At 36.9% G+C, this 21,975-nt stretch overlaps 1 protein-coding gene across 5 annotated transcripts in view; it reads left to right on the top strand.

Moving 5' to 3' along the window:
* The window catches only part of Ptpn4 (protein tyrosine phosphatase non-receptor type 4), a 175,112-nt gene that overhangs the window by 118,969 nt on the left and 34,168 nt on the right, over positions 1-21,975 (top strand). For 4 of the 5 annotated variants that reach the window (XM_032915205.1, XM_032915204.1, XM_032915203.1 and 1 more), the window contains 6 exons: positions 4,002-4,127; positions 5,772-5,930; positions 14,509-14,668; positions 16,030-16,113; positions 16,202-16,258; positions 20,622-20,778. In XM_032915205.1, coding sequence (XP_032771096.1) covers positions 4,002-4,127; positions 5,772-5,930; positions 14,509-14,668; positions 16,030-16,113; positions 16,202-16,258; positions 20,622-20,778 — 743 coding nt within the window. The remainder of the gene's footprint in view (positions 1-4,001; positions 4,128-5,771; positions 5,931-14,508; positions 14,669-16,029; positions 16,114-16,201; positions 16,259-20,621; positions 20,779-21,975) is intronic. The other variant, XM_032915206.1, reaches the window with a different exon arrangement.

The raw sequence follows: 21,975 nt of genomic DNA, 5'->3' as shown, positions 1-21,975 counted from the left end.
CTTATAACTAGGTATTAAAATTCTCTAATGGTCTTAGCAAGAATTAGGTCATTTTGGTTAAGAATTCCAAATTTATTATCTCTCTTAGAATTTTAAATGGCAATATAAATAAAAAGATAAAAAAGGCCTTAAACTTTATATGAAAAATTTTACCAATGATTATCCCATTTGTCCTTATATATCTACTTTTTTTATTGCTTTCACACTTTTTCAGTTATCATATAATAATATCTGAGAAAGAAATGAGAGCAAATTTCTTCAACAGAAAAATAAGGTGCCATGGTCAGAAAATAAACTCACCACATTGCTAACAGTGTGGTATTTTTTTCTCTGAAATTTCCGCTCAGAACAGGAAACATAGACAGCAAGCTTGAGTGGGTGGGTCTCTGAGGTTAAAACTGTTAATAAAGTAAAATGCCTGAAATTTAGTTAACTCAAGACATTTCCAAACATGTTTAGTTCATTACCAAGAATGAAATGTTTGGACAGTTTGTACTAGGTAAGTATGCTGGATTTTCAATTTTTCAGGTGATTTTTTTTTTCTCTTAGTAGTAATTAATCTTAGCTCTCACCGCTTACATTTAGTCTAATATATGAAGAAAGAACAGTTTGTGAGTAGTAAGGATTAACATTAGTAAAGGAACTATAGGTGGTAAATTATGATGAGTTTGAGATTTTATGTTTTAAATTGAAGAGATTACATAGTATATTCTCATTTGTGACTAATTGAATTTATGTGCTCTCCACTGTGAGGGGTTAAATCTAATGGTGTCCAGAATTCAAGTTAAGTCTTAAACTAAAGCTCATGGTGCTGGGAAGACGTCTCTGTGCTTAAATTACTTTGACTTTACACTTGGAAAATGAAATTTGAGTCTGTCCTTTTTGTTTGCTTGTTGGTTACCTTTAGCACCATGTCTCTTTTAGAAGAAGAGATTAGGTCAGACTAAGATGGTTTGGCTATCAAATCCTCGAATAATAAGATACTTGTATGATTTTGATTCATGCATATTTATTGTTCATAACTTAATAACGTTTTTATACTTATGTACATTAGTAGTTTATCTGCATGTATGTTTGTGTTTGGTTGCTTGATGCCCTGGAATAGGAGTTGCTGACAGTTGTGAGCTGCCGCAAGGATGCTGGGAATCGAACCAGGGTCCTCTGGAAGAAGAGCCAGTGCTCTTAACTTAACCACTAAGCCATCTCTCCAGTTTAATTTAACAGACTTTTAAAGAGTCTGAAACTTTGTACTGAAAATCTAGATTTTTCATAAAATTAAGTGTAAAGAAGTATGTCATGACCCTGTTCTACCTGTGAACTTAAATATTTAGTATAGAAACAATTTTTCTATTGTAGGCCATAGTTAGAATTCAGTGTCTCTAGTAGCCCTGATTTTTTTAATGCTTCCTGTTGTGGACATAAAACACGGTGGAGCACCATTTGCTGAGCATTGCCATTCTCTCAGGCCATTCTGTTTGTGCAGCTAATGTGTCATAAACGAAATTATAGGCTGCAACTACAAGCTTAATCACATTAGATTTAGGTACACACTGATTTCACTCTTTGGGTCTGTTTGAGGTACTTAATTTTGCATTTACTTTGTACTTTGCTTGGTATTTTTTCTTTATTTGTATAAATTTATGTAGTGTAATATATAACAAGAGAGGAATTATGGACAATATTTTAAAGTGGAAAAACTTGCAGTAATCTAAAATTACATAGGTCCAGTCTTTATTATTATTGCAAAATCTGAAAATATAATTCGCAGAATGAAGATCTTTAAATATGATGGGCCGTGACCAAAAACATAGCTTTAATTGGTTTTTAAATAAGTTTTTATGGGATTTTTAAAATTTTGTCCATTATATTTTGATAGTATTTACCTCCTCTCACAAATCTTCCTAGACCTATTCCTTCTACTGTTATCCTCCAACTTTGTGTTTGTTGTGCTTTTGTCTTTGTTTCTCTATCAAGGCCAATTTGTATTGCCCAGATAGTCTTGGAAGCTTTCTTCTAGAGCATGGTAGACTTATCAGATGCTACATCATTAAAGAAAACTGACCTTTTCTTTCTTGGCCGCTAAGAACTGCCAAGAGCTACTCATCTAGGGGAGGCTGTAGTCTAGCTCGAGTTTACACAGCTTTTGCTTTGCTGTCATAACCACTCTGAATTCATGTGTGCAGTCACCCTACTGTGCTGTTTTATACAAATAAGTGTTTCTATTTAAAAGTTTTATGATCTGATTTTTGCAGTATGCCTATATTGTGATGTCATTGAAAATAACATGATTTTTATGGGTCTTGGGAAATTTATTACTGAGATTAAAAGCATATAAGGTGATTTATTATATGTTATATTTGCCACTTAATTTATTTTATTAACCTCCAGAATTCTACATATCAAAAAAGTATACATTTAAGTAAAGGAGATTTCAGTAGTACTTAAATTTACATGTTGAAGACATTGGTTATTAACATTTGTCAAATTCTAAGGGCTTATGTTTCTGAATTTGATCTGTGGAGATTAGCATCTTTTTCTTAGCATGTTACTTAATTCTATTTTATCACTATGGTAGTGACAATAGATAATAAAACATTCTTTTGTGTTGGAGCAATCTCTTAGTGGTTGGGAGCCATTGCTGCTCTCTTGCAGAAGACTAAAGTCCATTTTCCAGAATTCATCCCAGGCAGACTCTAGCTGCCTACTTTTTACTTTAGCTCCGAGGGATCTAATACCCTCTTCTTGCCTCTGCAAGCACCCACACTGTGTGCATAAACACATACAAGAATACGTGCACATAACTAAAATTAGAATAATCTTTATTTAAAAAGATACAAGATACAGAATGTTTTTTACAGAAACAAATGGAAAAAAGAGAAAAAACTAAATTCAGCATGCACGATTATCTTTTTGGACCTCCTCATTGAAGCAGAGGTTCAGAAAGTCATTGAGGAGATGATGTGGTAAGAATTGTTCATTATACTTTGTGGTAAACCGTGTTCTGAGTGTTCTACAATAGGTATAGGTAAAGACTTCTGACATTAGCAATTTGAGAAAATGTTTGATAGCAAACTACTCATTGCTTCTCATATTTTTTTCAATATCCCTTATTCTTCATAGACCCATGTAGTAGTAAATATTAAAAAAGGAATTCACAAACCCACACTGTTGCCAGCTCCAGTCGACCACATGGCATCTGTGGGGTATTTTCATCTCAATGAGCAAAACATCTCTATCTGTCTCTTAAGTTCCCAATTTCCATCCCACATTCCAGCAGGCTACTCTCTGGACCCTGCAGTGATCTCACCGTTTATCTGGTTCCCAAGGTGGGTCTCTGCCAGGTCATTCCATACAAAGACCACCTGTCTCGCAGCTCTCTTGTTGCAGACTCTGTTCACATTCCCAGCATCTGCCCCCTGTAGTTATAGTCAGAACTCGGAGTAACCCATTAAAATCAAAATTCAATCAGCTTGTAATTTATCAATCAGATTTATATCTTAAATTATGACTCCACAAAACATCCACACAATAAACTCAGAGCCAGTTAATAGTGATATAAACTGCCCACTTAGATAAGACAAATTGTCCTGTAAAATTCCATCCCTTATGAAATATTTATAATTACCTGTGGCCCGTTAAGGCTACACAGATCTGGGTTGTCCTTCCCTGCCTCCATCTTGGTTCTTCTCCTTTCTCATCTCTCCTCTCTCTTAAACTCTGTGCCTGCCTTACTTTTTCACTGTCCAATCACCATATCTTGTGATAAGGCCTTGCCTTATCTTGTGCCCTCACCTGCATATAGACAACAATCTATAGACCCATTCTTTTTTTTTTTTTGTCATATAAAGCAAGTAAAGCCTTTTGATAATCATAACATATCAAATCATGATATAAATATAATGAGCAAATTGACTATGACTTACTAAAATGAATTTTAAGATTTGACTCAAAAGTTATATAAAAACAAAACTTTTTATGCATTATTCATATATTTTCTGCAGATCTCCAAGTAAGCCTTTGGCCCGGAAATTAATGGATTGGGAAGTAGTCAGCAGAAATTCGTTATCTGATGACAGGTTAGAAACACAAAGTCTCCCATCCCGGTCTCCACCTGGAACTCCCAACCAGTAAGTGGCAAGCCTGCATCATGCTTGTGTTTTGTGCTTTCTAAGTTATTGCCTAAAGATCACAATTTATAAAGTATTTATGTCCTTTGATCAAATTTTCAACAAAATATTGTATTTTACTTTTTTTAAGCATGTCTCTCTCTCTCTCTCTCTCTCTCTCTCTCTCTCTCTCTCTCTCTCTCTCTCTGTGTGTGTGTGTGTGTGTGTGTGTGTGTGAAGGGTATGTGGGCGTGCATATGCAACAGTGGACATATGGGGCTAGAAAACAACTTGGGGGGGGGTAAGTTTTTACATTTTAGGATCCCCAAGATTGAAACCAGGTCCTCAGGCTTTGTGGCAGATGCCTTTACCTGGGCAGCCACCTCACCAGTCCCAAACATGGCTTTTGTTACTTCAGACATTCTTGCTTCTTTTCCTGCTGCTCTGCTCCTTGTAAAGTGACCTAGAATAGCCTTAGGGAATGAGCAAGTAGAAGGTTGAAGAACAACCTTCACTTTCCTCAGCAGTTTGTTTTCACTGGAAGGATAATTCATGATTTAGTCATGACTTGAACATTTCCTAAAACTGTTATTTATGTAGTCCATTTACTTTCATATAGATTTCTACCAGAATTTCTAAGGGGGTATAAATTGTTTGAAAATGCTTTGTTTGAATGATTGTGATGCAAGCTCTAGTACTTTCTGTGGCCTAGAAAAAGACTAACAGTAACCCCGTCAGCTCAGGTAGAGCTGGGCCAAGAACCATGTGGTACAGCTCTAACCTTGCGTGCAGTAGTGGCTACATGCTTTATTGTTTAAAGATCACAATTTATGAAAATTATGTCCTTTGATCAAAGTTTCAAAAATTTTTTATTGTATTTTGCTTTTTTAAAATGTGGGTCTCTCTCTCTCTTTCTCTCTCTCTGTCTCTGTCTCTCTCTCTCTCTCTCTGTGCGTGCGTGCGTGCGTGCGTGCGTGCGTGTGTGCGTGTTGCCGTCTAGCATTTCTTACAAACCTGCCAGGTTTTGGATAGGTAATAAAAAGATAAGAAAGTCTTCCTCAAATATGTATCAGAGGAAGGGCAAGGTAAGAGAAGCAAGGCGAGGGGTGAGGAAGGGAGAAGTGTAAGAGAGATGATCTAGATAACAGCAGTAGCTGGGATTAAGTTTCTAGGGAATGAAATAATTTTAAGGATGATAGGTTTGTTTTGTTTTTTAAGAGTCAGGACAGCATAGTGATTAAGCAGTGGCTCTAGAGTCACTGTTTGAATCTTGAAACTAATTTCTGTCTCATTTTTTTATCTACAAAATCCTAATTATAGATGGACACATGCATCCTTGTTGTAGTGTCTTAGAGTCTTAATGCATGTGAAAAGTGGAATAGGGCATAAGGTTTATAGTGGCTGAAATCAAGTAACACTAGGTGGAGATAAGAGTGGAGTGGCTAAGGCCTGAGGGCAGCTTATAGACTGCAGGCATGTCTTGACTTCACAATGTGTGTTCTTTTCACTTATATTACACTGTTTATATCACTGTTAGAGATTCTACGAAGTTAGTATAGAATCTCTCACACACAAACACACACATTTTCTCATGAAAACATGATCAAAAAAGAACAGGGAAAATTAAAGTATACTATTGTTCAGACTTTGTTTCTCTTCATTTAGTCGAAATTCTTCATTCACACAAGAGGGGACCCGGGTTCGGCCGTCTTCAGTTGGTCATTTGGTAGACCATGTGGTTCATACATCCCCCAGTGAGGATTTTGTAAGTCAGAGATCTCCATCATCAACGCAAGCTAATAGCATAGTTCTGGAATCATCACCGTAAGACTGCTTTTTCATTTTGCTTCTTAATTCTTTATTTTCAAATATTTTAACTTTCTTCACTTGAAATAACTTTGGAAATTAGATAGAGTACTTGATATAATTATAAATTCATATTTGTAAAAGTACTCATTTCTCCTTGAGATACCTTGTTCCCGCTCCTCCTTTTTACCTGTCTGGTTACTATTATTTCATTTTTTAGTGTATACTCCCAAATATTTTTTTCAGATAATATAATAGTGGAGTCAGGAAGATGGAAAATGTAAAACAGTCTTCCTAATTTTTTTTTAAGGAAAGAAACCATATATAGAGTATATGGCAACATATATCAAGGGAAAAAATAAGTGAGATAGTTGTCACACTCAAGCAACATTCTACCTTGGGACCTCCTTATTATCCAGTTTCTTTGGGTCTGTGGATTGTGGCATGGTTATCCTTCACTTTATGGCTAATGTCCACTTATAAGTGAGTACATACCATATGTGTCTTTCTGGGTCTGGGTTAACTCACTCAGGACAATATTCTCGAGCTGGGTCTTCAGGTAGATTTGTTTCTAATTTTCTGAGGAACCTCCAGACTACTTTCCGAGTGGTTGTACTAGTTTGCAATCCTGGAATTTGCAAACAGCAATGGGATGAGTGTTCCTCTTTCTCCACATTCTTGCCAGCTTGTGCTGTCACCTGAGTTTTTAATCTTAGTCATTCTGATTGATGAAAAGCAGAATCTCAGGATTGTTTGGACTTTGAACTTTTCTTTAAGTACTTCTCAGTCATTTGAGATTCCTCTGTTCTAAATTCTCTGTTTAACTCTATACCTCATTTTTTTATTGGGTTGTTTGGTTTTATTAGAGGTTAGCTTCTAGGGGTCTTTATATATTTTGGATATTAACCCTCTATTGGATGTGGAGTTGGCAAAGATTTTTTTCCCCAACCTGTAGGATGCTGATTTGTCTTGTTCATTATGTCCTTTGCCTTACAGAAGCTTTACAGTTTCATGAGGTTCCCTGATCAATTTTTGATCATAGAGCCAAAGCTATTGGAGTTCTCTTTATGAAACCCCAACCCACCCCCACCCGTGCCAGTGAGTTCAAGGCTCTTTTCCACTTTCTCTTCTTTGAGATTCAGTGTATCTAGTTTTATGTTGAGGTCCTTGATCTACTTCGACATGGGCTTTGTGCAAGGTGACAAATATGGATCTATTTTCATTTTTCTACATACTAACTGCTAGTTAGACCAGCACCATTTATTTAAGATGTTTTCTTTTTTTTCCATTGTACGTTTTTGGCTTCTTTGTCAAAGATCAAGTGTACATAGGTATGTGGGTTTATTTCTGGGTCTTTAATTCCTTTGATTGACCTGTCTGTACCAATACCATGCAGTTTTTATCATTATTGTTTTGTAATACAGCTTGAAGTCAGGAATGGAGATTTCCCCAGAAGTTCTTTTATTGTTAAGAATTGTTTTCACTATCCTGGGGTTTTTTTGTTTTTTTTTTTTTGTTTGTTTGTTTGTTTTTTTTTTTGGGTGTGTTTCCATATGAAATTGAGAATTGTTTTTTCCATGTCTGGAAAAGTTGTGTTGGAATTTTGATGGGGATTACAGTGAACCTGTAGATTGCTTTTGGTAGCATGGCCATTTTTTACTGCGTTAATCCTACCAATCCATGAGCCTTCTTCTATTTCTTGAGAGTCTTGAAGCTCTTGTCATACAGATCTTTCACTTGTTTGGTTAGAGTCACACCAAGATATTTTATATTATTTGTGACTGTGATGAAGGGTGCTGTTTCACTCTTTTCTTTCTCAGCCTCTTTTTTCATTTCTATAAAGGAAGGCTACTGATTTGTTTGAGTTAATTTCATATCCAACCACTTTGCTGAAGCTGTTTATCAGCTGTAGAAGTCCTCTGGTAGAATTTTTGGGGTCACTTATGTATACTATAATATCATCAGCAAATAGTGATACCTTGACTACTTCTTTGCCAGTTTGCACCCCCTTGATCTCCTTTCGTTGTCTTATTACTCTAGCTTTAACTTTGAGTACTATATTGAATAGATATGGGGAGAATGGGCACCTTTGTCTTGTCCTTGAGTTTAGTGGGATTGCTTCAAGTATCTCTCCATTTAATTTGATAAGGGCTGTTCATTTGCTATAGACTGCTTTTATCATGTTTACATATGGACCTTGAATTCTGATATTTCTAATACTTTTAACAAGAAGAGGTATTGTATTTTGTAGGCTTTATCAGCCTCTAGTAAGATGATCATGTGATTTTGTTTATATAGTGGATTATGTTAATGAATTTTATATGTTGAACCAATCTTGCATCCCTGGCACGAAGCCCACTTGATCCTGGTGACTGGTGTTTTTGAGATGTTCTTAGATTCAGTTTGCTAGAATTTTATTGCTAGCATTTTTGCATTGGTATTCATATGGGAAATTGTTCTGAAATTCTTTCTTTGTTGTGTCTCTATGTGGTTTAGTAATCAAGAGTAATTGAGGCTTCATAGAATGAATTAGGTAGTGTTACTTCTGTTTTTATTTTATGGAGTAGTTTGAGGTGTGTTGGTATTAGCTCTTCTTTGAAGGTCTTGTAGAATTGGGCACTAAAACCATATGGTCCTGGGCTTATTTTGACTGGGAGGTTTTTAATGACTTCTTCTATTTCCTTAGGGTATGATATGGGCCTGTTTAGATAGTTTACCTGCGGGGACTGGAGAGATGGCTCTGTGGGTAAGAGCACTGACTGCTCTTCCAGAGGCCTAGGTCAATTCCCAGCAACCACATGGTGGCTCACAACCATCTGTAATGGGATCTGATGCCCTTTTCTGGTGTGTCTGAAGACAGCTACAGTGTACTCATATGCATAAAATAAATAAATCTTAAAAAAAAAGATAGTTTATCTGCTCTTGATTTAACTTTTTTTTAAGTGATATCTGTCTAGAAAATCATTCATTTCCTCTAGATTTCCTCCAGTTTTGTTGAGTATAGGCTTTGGTAAGATCCGATGATTTTTGAATTTTCTCAGGTTCTGTTGTTATGTCTCCCTTTCACTTCTGATTTTGTTGATTTGGACCTCTGGGCCCCTTAGTTAGTTTGGCTATGGTTTTGATCTATCTTGTTGATTTTATCAAAGAAAAAAAAACAAACAAACAAATAAAAAAAAACAGCTTTTGGTTTTGTTGATTCTTTGTATCTCTCTCTTTGTTTCTATTTCAGCTCTGAGTTTGCCTATACCCTACTGTCTACTCTTCTTGGGTGTGTTGGCTTCTTTTCATTCTAGAGCTCTCAGGGGTGAATTTTCAAACTGAGATATTTCTCAACGGCCTCCTTCCTGTTCTAGGCAAAGAGTTTAAGAGTGGGCAGTGCCAACTGCCACAGCTGACTTGCCACAGTCCCCTTGTCATTTATTGTCTTGTCTCAGAAGTCTCTACCTGGTGGCCAGAACCTGACCAGGTTATCATTGAGTAGAGTTGTTGACTTCCACGGGTATGTGGGTTGTCTGTTGGTTTTGTTGTTTTGAAGACCAGCCTTAGTCTGGGTGATCTGATAGGACGCATGGGATTATTTTAATCTTCTTGTATCTGTTGAGGCTTATTTTGTGACTGATTATATGGTAACTTTTGGAGAAGGTAATGTGAGGTGCTGAGAAGATGGTTTGTTTTAGGGTGAAATGTTTTGTATATATCAGTTAAATCTTTTTGGTTCATAACCTCTATTAGTTTCACTGTGTCTGTTTACTTTCTGTTTGAATGAGCTGTCCATTGATAAGAGTGAGGTATTGAAGTCTCCCACTGTTATTGTATGGGGTTCAATGTGTGCTTTGAGTTTTAATAAAGTTTCTTTTATGAATGTGGGCACCCTTACATTTGGGGTATAGGTGATCAGAATTGAGACTTTCTCTTGGTGGATTTTTCCTTTCATGAACATGAATTGTCTTTTTCCTGTCTTGCTTAATGACTTTTGATTGAAAGTTTATTTTATTGGATATTAGGATGGCAGCTCCACCTTGGTTTTTGGGAGCATTTGCTTGGAAGAATTTTTCCAGCCTGAGATTCTCTCTTGTAACTCTTGTATTCTGTTGTTAATTCTTGTATCTGTAGTTCCTGACCTCTTTCCTAGGTTTTCCATTTCAATGATTGTATTTGTTTTCTTTATTGTTTCTATTTCCACTTTTAGGTCTTGAACTGCTTTTTTTCAATTCTTTCACCTGTTTGTTTTCCTGTAGTTCTTTAAGGGATTTATTTGTTTTCCTCTTTCAGGGCTTCTATCTGTTTACCTGTATTCTCATGTCTTTCTTTCAGTGAGTTATTTATGTCCTCTTTAAAAGACTCTATAATCTTCATGAGATAGGATTTTAGTTGAGAATCCTGGTTTTCAGGTGTGTTGGGGTATCCAGGACTTGCTATGGTGGGAGAACTGTGTTCTGATGGTGCCAAAATATATTGGCTTCTGTTGTTTATGATCTTGTGCTTGCCTCTCACCATCTGGTTATCTCTGGTGTTAACTCTGGGTGTCTCTGCCTGGAGCCTTCAAGACCTGTAGCCCTGGCTGCAGCAGATCTCCTGGGAGGCCTTCAGACTGTGGGGTTTTTCAGAGGGGCAGGCACACTGATGATCTGCCCTGGAGAAAGGCACAGGCAGGAATAGAGGTGGAGTTTGAAAAGAGGGTATGGGTTCTGAGTCTGCTGGGCTCCTTGGTGATCCAAGCCTCTGAGGTTACTTGGGAGTGTCCCTTACCTGTTCCCCTGGATGGAGCAGATCTCCTGGGAGGCCTTCAGACTGTGGAGTCTTCAGAGGGGCAGGCATGTTTATGATCTGCCCTGGTGGAAAGCATAGGCTGTCATGACTTTTTTTCTTAGCACAAACTTTCTCGTGCATCCATTAAGTCACACTACCCAATTTTAAACCTCTCCCTCCATCCCAGAACTACAGGGTTTCTAGCAGACAGCTTCTGAAGAAGTTCTTGTCTCTACTGCCAATGGAAAGAATATATATTCAAGGTCACTCTAGCTGTCTTAGTTAGGGTTTTACTGCTGTAAACAGACACCATGACCAAGGGAAGTCTTATAAAGGACAGCATTTAATTGGGGCTAGCTTACAGGTTCAGAGGATCAGTCCATGATCGTCAAGGAGGGAGCTTTGCAGCATCTAGGCAGGCATGGTGCAGGCAGAGCTATGAGTTCTACATCTTCATCTGAAGGCTGCTAGTGGAAGACTGCCTTCCAGGCAGCTAGGGTGAGGGTCATAAACCTACACCCACAGTGACACACCTACTCCAACAGGCCCACACCTCCTAATAGGGCCACTCCCTGGGCTAAGCGTATACAAACCATCACACTAGTTATTTCAGTTTCACACATACATACATACATGCACATAAAATACTTACACGTGAAAAGTAAAATAGTATATTTTAAAAAGAATTTTTAAAGGTTAAAAACCTTTAATACACCTTTAACCCCAGCACTCAGGAAACAGCAGCAGGCAGATCTCTTTGTTGAGTTCAAGGAAAGTCTGGTCTACAGAGTGAGTTCCAGGAAAGCCAGGGCTACACAGTACAGACCTGTCTTTAAGAAACCAAAGCAAATAAAGAAAAAGCCAGTCATTTTTATCAGTCTGGGAAACCTGGAAATTCACATGTAAAAGACCAAATCTAATTTTCTTGGTCTCACCCTGTGCAAAATCAACTCGACAACCTTAATGGAAGACCTGGACCTAATAGAGGACAACAAATGGGAAGAACTTCAAGATAGCAATATGGACAGCAAGCTTTTGAGTAGCACTCCAGTAGCTCAGAAAGTAGGACAGCCAAAATTGACACATGGAATTGCATCAAATTATGAGGTCTATACAACAAATGAAACAATTTTCAGAGTAAAGAGAGACAGTCTACAGGGTAGGAGGAAAATCTTTGCAGGTATTTATTGAACAGATTAGCATCTCGAACACGTAAGGAACCCAAACAACTTAAAAACAAAGGAATAAATAATCCAGTAATGAGTGGGCAGATAAACCTAGCAAATAATTCTCAAAAAGAAGTGCAGGCCTGCCAGTACCCTGACTTGTGGCCTTTTTTCACTCTTGATCATCATCTAACCTAGCTCCTTGCTTTAAATAAAGTTGCTACTTTAATTTTTTTTATAGCATAAAAATGACTGATAAACACATGACAAAAATGTTCAACAACATATTTAGCCACCAGGGAACTACAAACCAAAACTCCATTGAGATTTTATCCCACTCAGAATAGGTATCATAAGAAAACAGCAAACAGCTAGGTGTGGTGCTGCATACCTTTAACCCAGGCGCCCAGGAGGCAGAGGCAGGACAGACTGGTCTACAGAGCGAATTCCAGGACAGCCAGAGTTACACAGAGAAAGAAACCCTGTCTCCAAAACCAAAACCCACCAAACAAAGGATAAGTGTTGACAGTGATGTTGAAGGCTGCATAAAAAGAATCCTGTACACCGTTAATGGCTACAGAAGTCAGAATAGATGCTCCTAAAAAAAAATGAAAACTATCAATATGATCCATCTTTAATACTCCTGGGAATCGAAGTCATCCTACACTAATGATAAGTACTTTGCCACCTTTACTGGGGGTATACATAATTGCTAAATTATGGATCAGCCGAGCCGCCAATCAGAATTGGTGAAAAAAATGTAGAATATAGTTACAATGAAATATTTATTATTCAAACATAGAAAAAATGAAATCATGTTGTTTTCAGGGATTTGGATAGAACTAGAGTTCATTATGTTAAATAAGCCAGTCTCAGAAAATTAAGTTTTCTGCTGTGGGTGGAATCTAAATTTAAAAGGATGAGAAACAGGACCAAAGGCAGCAAGGAGGACGTTAGGACAGAAGAGGATAGTGGAGATCACATGCAACAAAAGTACATAGTATACATGGTCTATATAAGAATGACATAACAACATTTTTATCCAGTTATTAATCTACGCTCATTTAAAGATGGGAAAAATATTCTGTTCCAACTGACTTTCTCCCAAGATGATTTTCATCGATGCTAGCATAGTAGGGTAGGAGTTGAACCACTGGTTCTCCCTTCTGACCTTTGTGGAAATAGACTGTTTGCTTTTAAAAGTTATAATTTCTACCTTGAAATCACTCCTGAATTCCTAGCTATCAATTCCTGTTGCCATAAATAAAAGGTTATGCTTTTTAATACTTGTAAATTGTTATTTTCTCGCCTTAACACCTGGCAGGATTCCATGAATTTTTTCTTCGCAGTGATTATTTCAATATTCTAATCTCTTGTTTTTTTATGTTCAACACCCAAACCTAAGGGTTTTTCTTTTCTTTTTGACGTTATAAGTACACCATTTCCCCTGTCATCCCTAAAAACCTTCCAATACTCCTTTACTTGTTCTCTTCTAAATTCCTAGCCTATTTTTTCATTAATTGTTGTTAAATGCATTCATACATGTACATACATGTGTGTATGTTTGTTCATAGCCTGCACTTTCTGTTCCTGGTTTCTGTGCTTTCAAGGCTGGCCTGACCACTTGGTACTGGATAACTAATTGGTATATTCTTCTGTGGAAGAGTATTTCTCCCACTCTTTGCTTTTCGTAGTTCTTTGTGTAAAGTTCAGGCCTTGTAAAGTTAAAAACCAAACCAAACAAAATTGAGGTGTGTGATTCACAAAGAACCATTATAAGGTTTTTTAAAGGTTCAGTCATTGAAAGCTTTCCTCCACCTACTTTGGATGTCTGTTGTCCTTGTTCACCTCATGTGTAGGCAACCATGTTGCTGAGACTTTGTTAGGTTTCTGATTTTACTAGGAGATACAGTCTCACAGGACACACTTTGATCCTCTCTGCTTCTTTCTACCCACTCTTCTCCAATGTTCCCTGAGCCTTAAATGCAGGAATTATTATTTAAATGTATCCATTGAGGTTAGGTTCCACAACTCTGCATTTTGATTGGTTAAGTTTTTCTGTAATAGTCTTCATCTGTTGGGCAGAGTTCCTTGATGATGGGTGAGAATAAGGACATACGTAGAGTGTTCTTAGGTATGGTGCTAGTTTATCATAGTTGTGGTTGTAGGTTCTTCTCCAAGGTCCATGAGTTCCCTGTCCCTGGGTTTCCTGTATCAGTTGAGTAGATCCTCAGTGCAGTTAGAGGGCATTCATCAGCACTAAGGTGGATGTGCCACTACAGCCTTGCTGCTGCTTGTTCATAGGTGCTATAGCTGGGTAGGCCTGCCGGTTGTCTCCTCCCTTTGGAAGCTTGCATGGAGCCGTCTCATGACATGGAAGCTGCTCCTCAGCTTGTAGCCAAGTAACAGATATCTCCATAGGAATCTCTAAGGCATTCTCTAACTGTTGATTTGAGATTTTACAAAAAAAAAAAAAAAAAAAAAAACCCAAAAAAAAAAACCAGATCTACTACTTTAAAGATAAATTCTTTATTAAATGCATTTCCAAGTAAATACAACACTTAAAAGTCTACACATTAGACATAGTTGGTATCTGGTTGCTTTACCTAATTTAGAATAAGGTATTTCCATCAGATGATTCAGAAAAATATTTACTTCTAACCACTTTTCTTACCTAGATCACAAGAGACCCCTGAAGATGGGCAGCCTCCAGCTTTACCACCCAAACAATCTAAGAAAAACAGTTGGAACCAAATTCATTTTTCACATTCTCAGCAAGATCTAGTCAACCATACTAATGAATCCTTTGATGTGCCCTCTTCCCCTGAAAAGTCCACTGTAAGTAGCTTTGCTTTGAACTTTTAAAATTCTGAATGCATTTTAATTTCTATTCAACTGTAGCATGTTTCAGTAGTAAATTATAATACTTTGTCTTTTTCTTCTGATTCTTTAACCATGATTTATACCATTTTGGTGTTACCTTTTTTTTTTCATTTGTAAGGAACAAATTGGTGTAAATGTAGTATACATAATAAACATATGTTTTTAGATGAAGTGCTAATAATTCAGTAAATAATTTACTATGTAATATCTTAATGTAGAGATATTCCTAAAATTTTTAAATTGAGTACAGATTGTAATGCTATATGTTCAGTCTATATTTTACAAAATAATAACTTTTGCTTATATAGAATATGCTTTATATAATAAAATGATTGTTAAAATCCTAACGGCTTCTCAATTTTATTGCTTTCTTAAGACAATTGTAAACCACAAGTGAGGTTATCAGCTTATCATTAGAATACACTGTGTTCCTAAAAATGCAAGCATAGTCACAGGCAGATATGTTTCAGGAAATTTAAAGGAACATTGGAAAATGAAATAAGATGTAAAGGGGAAAGTCCGTAAGACGCATCAGCACCTGGTGTTGAAGGTCTCCAGTGATTACTGTACTCCCTGCCTTTTTGTTTATTTCCTCAGAGTTTCTCCCATTACCAAAAGTTGAACGCATTCTTTTTTCTCATGTATACTGTTCCACTACAATTGATTTAATCAAAAGAGATCAGAATTTTTGCCAAAGATGGCAACTTTTATACTAACTCTATGGTAATGTTTATGTGTGTCTTATACCTGGATATATTTATGGTTACTGAACTTGTACTTTCATGATAGAAACACAATAAAGGGAATCATCCAGAAGTATATGTAGCTATCCAAATAAAGGCCATAGAAACAAATTATAAGAATAAGAGAGATGAAGGGAGACTGAGAATATGCAACAAAAAGGTAGAAGGAAAAGTAGGCAACATCGTATGATAAAGAAGCCCAGTGGAAAGAGAGCACTTTGTCCAGTGCTACAGAACATTCAGGTAAGACCAGGATTGAGACAGAATACTGGATTTAGTCATGGGAAAATATTTCTTGTTGTTAGCTTAGTTATGGAATGGTGGGTGTAAAAACCTGAGTGGTATTACACAGATTTAGAGGAAAAGGAGATCTCCCTTTTGCCATTTGCCAGTGTTCTTCTACTAGAATGGAAGGAGAAATGAGAGAATTGTATGCAAGTTATTAGGCCAAGAGACTATTTTCCTCACAACTAACACCTGCTTAGGATATTAACTCTCTATATACATAGATCATACAAGCAGATAAATTATATAATTTGTTCATATTCTCAAATTTATTTTTGTCTTTTCAAGCCTAATGGTGGCATTCCACATGATAACCTTGTTCTAATCAAAATGAAACCTGATGAGAATGGAAGGTTTGGATTCAATGTAAAGGTAATCCCGAATATATGCTGTATTTAGTTTTTATATTAAGATGTTCTTAGTTTGGTAGTATTTGACTTTTTATTTTTGTATTTTCCAGGGAGGGTTTGATCAGAAGATGCCTGTAATTGTGTCCCGGGTAGCACCAGGAACACCTGTAAGTTATCCCAAATTTTATCTAAAAAATACTGTTTCTAAGAATATATACTTTAAAGGACAGGTGTGATGGTTACCTGCCTTTAATCCCAGCAATCAGGAAGCAGAACCAGGCAGTTCTTGAGTTCAAGCCTAGCCTGGTCTGCAAAAAAGAGTTCTAGACCAACTGGAGCTACAAACAGCAGCAATAAACCCCAAAAACTAACTATACTTTGTCAAATGTGTCTGTGTGTATGAGTGTTTGTGTGCACATATGTCTGTGGACTGTGTGGGAGTGACCCTCAGAGGTCAGACTATAGTGCTGCATCCCCATGGGACTCGAGGTTGGGCAGTTATGAGCCACTGTATGGCTCCTAAGAATCGAGTCCTCTACAAAAACCAAATGCTCTTAACTGCCAAGCCAGCTCTCCAACCCCATATGTACTTAAAAAAATTAGTTTGTCGTGTATGAGTATTTTGCCTTCCTGTATTTATGTATACTACATGTGTGCCCATTTCCTGAGGAGACTGGAATATGGCATTGGATCCCTTGGTGGTCCTGGAGCAAGAGCAACCAGTGCTCTTAACCACTAAACCTTTTCTTCTGCCCCAGAATCTATACTTAAAAAGTAAGAACACTGGTTGTTCTTCTAGAGGACCTCTGTCCAATTCTCAGAACCCATATTGTGGTAGCACAAAGCTATGTGTAACTCCAGTTCCAAGGAACCCAATGTTCTCTCTAAGTTATCAGTCATTTTTGTGGGTTATATACTTATGTGCAGTCAACACCTAAACATATAAAATAAAAACAAAGCATTTTGTTTGCTTAAAGGAAGAAAAGCAACTTGTCAAATGTTAAATATAAATATTAAATGTCGTTTCATAAGTTGCAGGAAAAGATAAATTTTAATTGAATTACATCTTAGAAAGAAGTTATTACTCTGAGTGTTCCTGCAGTGCTAAAGAGTACTGTTGTTAAAAAAAAAAAAAAGCCTCTTTATTCAACAAGTGTAGATGAAGGTGGAGTTTTTTTGAGATTTTTGTTGTTGCTATTTGCTGTTTTATTTACTGTAATTCATTATTTGCCTACTTTTTTTTCTTTTGAGGTGAGTGGGTGAGTGGAGTTTGAGACAGGCTTTCTCTGTGTAGCCTTAACTGTCCTGAAACTTTCTCAGTAGACCACAGTTGAACTCACAGAGAGCCACCTGCCTCTGCCTTCTGAGTCCTGGGATTAAAGGCCTGTGCTGCTACTGCCTGGGTTGCAATACTTTCTGTTTTAAAATTACTTTAAATGGGAATGATACAGGATCATTTTTAAATTCTAATATGCACATGGTAAAAACATTAATCTATAATAAGGAGTTACTCATTATTAAGCTTCTCTGGTAATGAATTTTCGGTCATCATTAAATAATTTTAATTGTTGTTATCTGGTAGCATGCTAAAATATTAGCAGTGTTTCTTCTGAGAAATGGTATTACTGGTATGTTTCTTTTTCTTCCTATTTAGTTATCTGAATTATGACACTGAACATCTTATAAGCTATTGCTGGTGACGTGCTCCCTTCTGCTGCGTAGAACTATGCTATAAAAATATCGATAGAATTTAGAACATGTTGAAGCTATAGAACATTGTTGAACATATTGAATTGATAGATTGTCATTTGTAAATTACCTCATTAATATAGATACCACCACAGTCTTCCATGTTGTGACCTTTTTAAAAAAAGATGATTAGAGGAAATAGTTTTGTGGTTATTTGTCTTGTTGGTTTTCTGAGACAGGGTTTCTGTGTTTAGCCCGAGTTGTCGTGGAACTCACTCTAAGTGGACTGAAGCTGGCTGGGTCTAGAGACCCTCCCCTGCTGAGGGCTGCGTTTCAGCGCCAGGGCTTTGTGTGTGTGTATGTTTTGGGTACCTCAGAAATGGATAATTCACATTAAAAACATCATTTTCTTTACAAATAGAAATCTTATAATCATTGTCTGTTCCTTAGAAAATTTGTCCAATGTCTAGGGTTTCAGATCAAAAAGAAACGCAAATAAAATTTTATATCTGACAAAAGACAGGTTAAATATGAGCAAGTTCCCATCAGTGCTGATGGGTGTAGTATAAGATTCATAGAGGACTCGTGTCCCCTCATACACAGACCACTTCTTTTCTGCCTCCATACTACCTACCCATAGAGTAATGTGGGAGTCAGCACATTCTGCTGAACTAGCATTTCTCCCAGTACTTTAGCAACCGTTTTACTTCATTGCGGAATCCTAAACATACATTTATAAAAGTGTAGAATCAAACTGGTACATAGATGCTTTTCCCTACATAACAACCATATAAATATTTGCCATCTACTTCAATAAAATATAGCCACAAAAAACAGAAATAATAGATAAAGGCTGACATTTGAATATTTAATATTTTAAAACATTTTATTGAATTAACTCATTTTTATTTTCACAACTCTAGATGATAAATCAGGATAAGTTCTTGTTACATTTTCAGGGTGTTGGCTGTCTAAAATCACACATTTCATAAGCAGTGGAGGATGAACTTAACCTTACAGCAGTAGCAGTGTCCTTTCCACTAGGCACATTGCCTTACTGAGAATGATGAAATAATTGTTTGTAATAAACTCCTTCCCTTTGCCATAGCATTGCTTCACTGCCTGGCCTGCCACCTTCATGCTTATTTGGCTCCTAAGTTTTCATAGGACTTTTTATTCCTATTTCTGTTTCTTCTCTCTCCTTTATCTTAATTACTGAGTGATTTTCTCAGTATTCAGGCAGTCCTTAATGCAGTAGTGCAGAACTTTAAAGATGGCCGTGCAAAGTGAAGTCATGCCATGAGCTGTTAGTCAATTAGAAAAATTATACTGTTTTTACAACTTTCAGATCTGTTTTCTATACATTGAAGTCTTTTGTGCTGTGTGTTACAAAAATATTGAGAAATGCAAAATGTGTTCAGTAGCCCAAAACATCAATCATTTATAAAACTTTATCACAGTCAGTTTGAATTTTAGGTTATAAAACTGATGATACAGAATGAGCCTCTTACATTAGCAGATTTCCATGATCTTTTCCATATTTGGATCTGCTTCCATTTTTTTGTCCTTTGAAGCCTTGGTATTATATTGTGGGGGAAAAAAAAAAACTAGAGTCCTTTTGACTATTCATACCTACCTAGAGCCTCAGACAACAGAAGTGCTCTCACTTCACTCATCCCTGCCTCTCAGGTCAAAGGTCATGTCTGGGAATATCATGCTTCTTCTCTGAGCTTTCCTGATTTCCCATTGCAAGCCAAAGATAAGCACAGCTGTATGCTTTGCTTCTTGGTTATACACAATTGATAGATATGCTTTGACAAGTGTAATCTGTGCCTCCTTGCGTTTTAAAGATATTTTTGAGATTTATTTTTGTTATTTCTATTATTTATATATTTTGTGTATTTATATTTTATTTTAACTTTTGCCTGATGTATGTTTTGCACTATATGCATGCAGTACCCGTTGAAGCCAGAAGAGGACATCTGATTCCCTCTTAGAACTGGAGTTACAGAGGAATTTTTAGCCCCATGTGGGTGTTAGAAAGTGAACCTAGGGTTTCTGGAAGAGTAGCCAGTGCTCTTAACCACGGAGACATTGCTCCAGCTGCAGTGCTCAGTTTTCAGATACAGACTTTTGGACTGAAGCACTAGCAGCAAATGAGTAATTAGTGCAGTAAGACACAGTGTATTCTGAAAACTCAAATTCGGAGGATGTAATTCCAAAACTGATGCTCTTTAAGGTGTGGGAACTGAAATTGTATAAACTTCAACAGTACAAAATTAAGACTGCCTGTATGTATATATGCATTGTGACATACTTCTTATCTGAATCTCTATGGACAAAATAGGTCATGAGGAAGGAATTGAATGTTCAGTGAAGCTGTAAAAAAAATAGGATGTTCAAAAGAAAACTAGATTTCTGCTTTTTCAAGTAAATGAGAGAGAGAGAGAGAGAGAGAGAGAGAGAGAGAGAGAGAGAGAGAGAGAGAGCGAGCGCACTCTCTACCTTATTACTTTACTTTTTGAAATGGTATTCCTCACTGAACATGGTGCTCTCTGACTGGCTATATTGGTTAGCCAGCAAGTTCCAGGGATTCTTCTACTCAACCTTCCCAACACTGGGATTACAGGAACACATGGCAGCACTGGACATTTATGTGCCTTCTGGGTATTATTCAGGCCCTTACGCTTATTTAGCAAGCATTTTACTGACTGAGCCATCTTCCTTACATGGATGCTTTTCTATATGTAATTTTAGTTCTCTTTCTATACTCTATAAAAGGAAGTTTTACATTTTCAGGATGCTGGGCGCATATTTAACACTTTCTACATTAAATTACAGGCTGACCTCTGTGTCCCTCGGTTGAATGAAGGGGACCAAGTGGTACTCATAAATGGTCGGGATATTGCAGAACACACCCATGATCAAGTAGTCTTGTTTATTAAAGCTAGCTGTGAGAGACATTCTGGGGAACTCGTGCTCCTAGTTCGACCTAATGGTAAGTACTCTGTTTAGCACTGAGTATTTGTTATAATGTGTTGCTATTTATTACTGGACATGGTAGCCAGGGCAGGCGTCTGTAAACATATCCTGTCGGTTTTCTCTTCAAACGACAGTGCTATCTATCATACTTGGAGAAAAGAATCCAAAATCTTGGCTTTCTTGTCTCCCACCCACACTTCCATTCACCTCTGATGCACAGTGAAGTTCTTACTGTTTCCCCAAAGCTTCAACCTGACATACTTTCAGGTCTTGTGTTTCCTCTGACCTGCAAATAGTTCTTGGTTTTTATATAACTTGTGTTTTTCCTTCATTCAGAAATGTTTTCTCTGCTTATTCTACCATACCTGTAGTGGCCTCCCTCTTCAACCTAAGAGTAGTATAGTCAGTGCATATTCGTTTAATGAATAAATACATTTCTGTTCTACTTCTAGGAAATTCCAACAAACTCTAATTAAACAAAGAGAAATATGGTTAACTATATTTTTGGGTAGGTGGTGCCCTCTTGACTAATCATGTCAAACTCTCATCTGGACACTTACTACTAGCATTATCCGCATTTATATTCACTATAGTACTATTCCCAGTAGCCAAGTTATACACCCTGCTGTGTCCACCAGCAGATATATCAATAGCGTGAGGTATGTATGTACTTAGTCAGAGTATTGTATCTTTACAGCGTAAATGTAGAAAGATGTCTTCACTACAGAGGGACACAAGAGGACAGTTGTACAATGGATTCAGATCCGTTGTATTCATGAGTGAGAATGTCACAGTGCGGTGTCGTTTAAAGAAAAGAAAAATTTTCTTTTTATATTTGGTCAAAACAGGCATCTTCTTGTCTATATTTTTATGTTATTATCCATGTATACTCCTAAAATTGGCTTTCTACGAGTATTAAACAGGCATTAACAAACATTAATTTTGGTTCTGAGGAACTTGTTTGTTTAGGCGTCTACTCTCTTTTTGTGTGTCACAGCTTCAATTTTATACCAACAGCAGTCTCTCGGCTTGGCTTTCCTGTCCTCTGCTGACAATAACTCCTATGCATGGCACTCAGTGACAACAGAAGTAGCTGCTGACTGTGTACCAAGGCTGCTGTGTGTTTTCACTTAATCCTCACAGCCACCAAACATGATAGGTACATTACTCTCAGTTTAGAGTTGAAAATACATTCAAACATTCTGTTTCTGTT

The sequence above is a fragment of the Rattus rattus genome, chromosome 10 (assembly GCF_011064425.1).
Source record: "Rattus rattus isolate New Zealand chromosome 10, Rrattus_CSIRO_v1, whole genome shotgun sequence".
In the NCBI taxonomy this organism is placed as follows: domain Eukaryota; kingdom Metazoa; phylum Chordata; class Mammalia; order Rodentia; family Muridae; genus Rattus; species Rattus rattus.
Note: the sequence above shows the minus strand (reverse complement) of the source record. Positions and strands in the feature narration are given on the sequence as shown.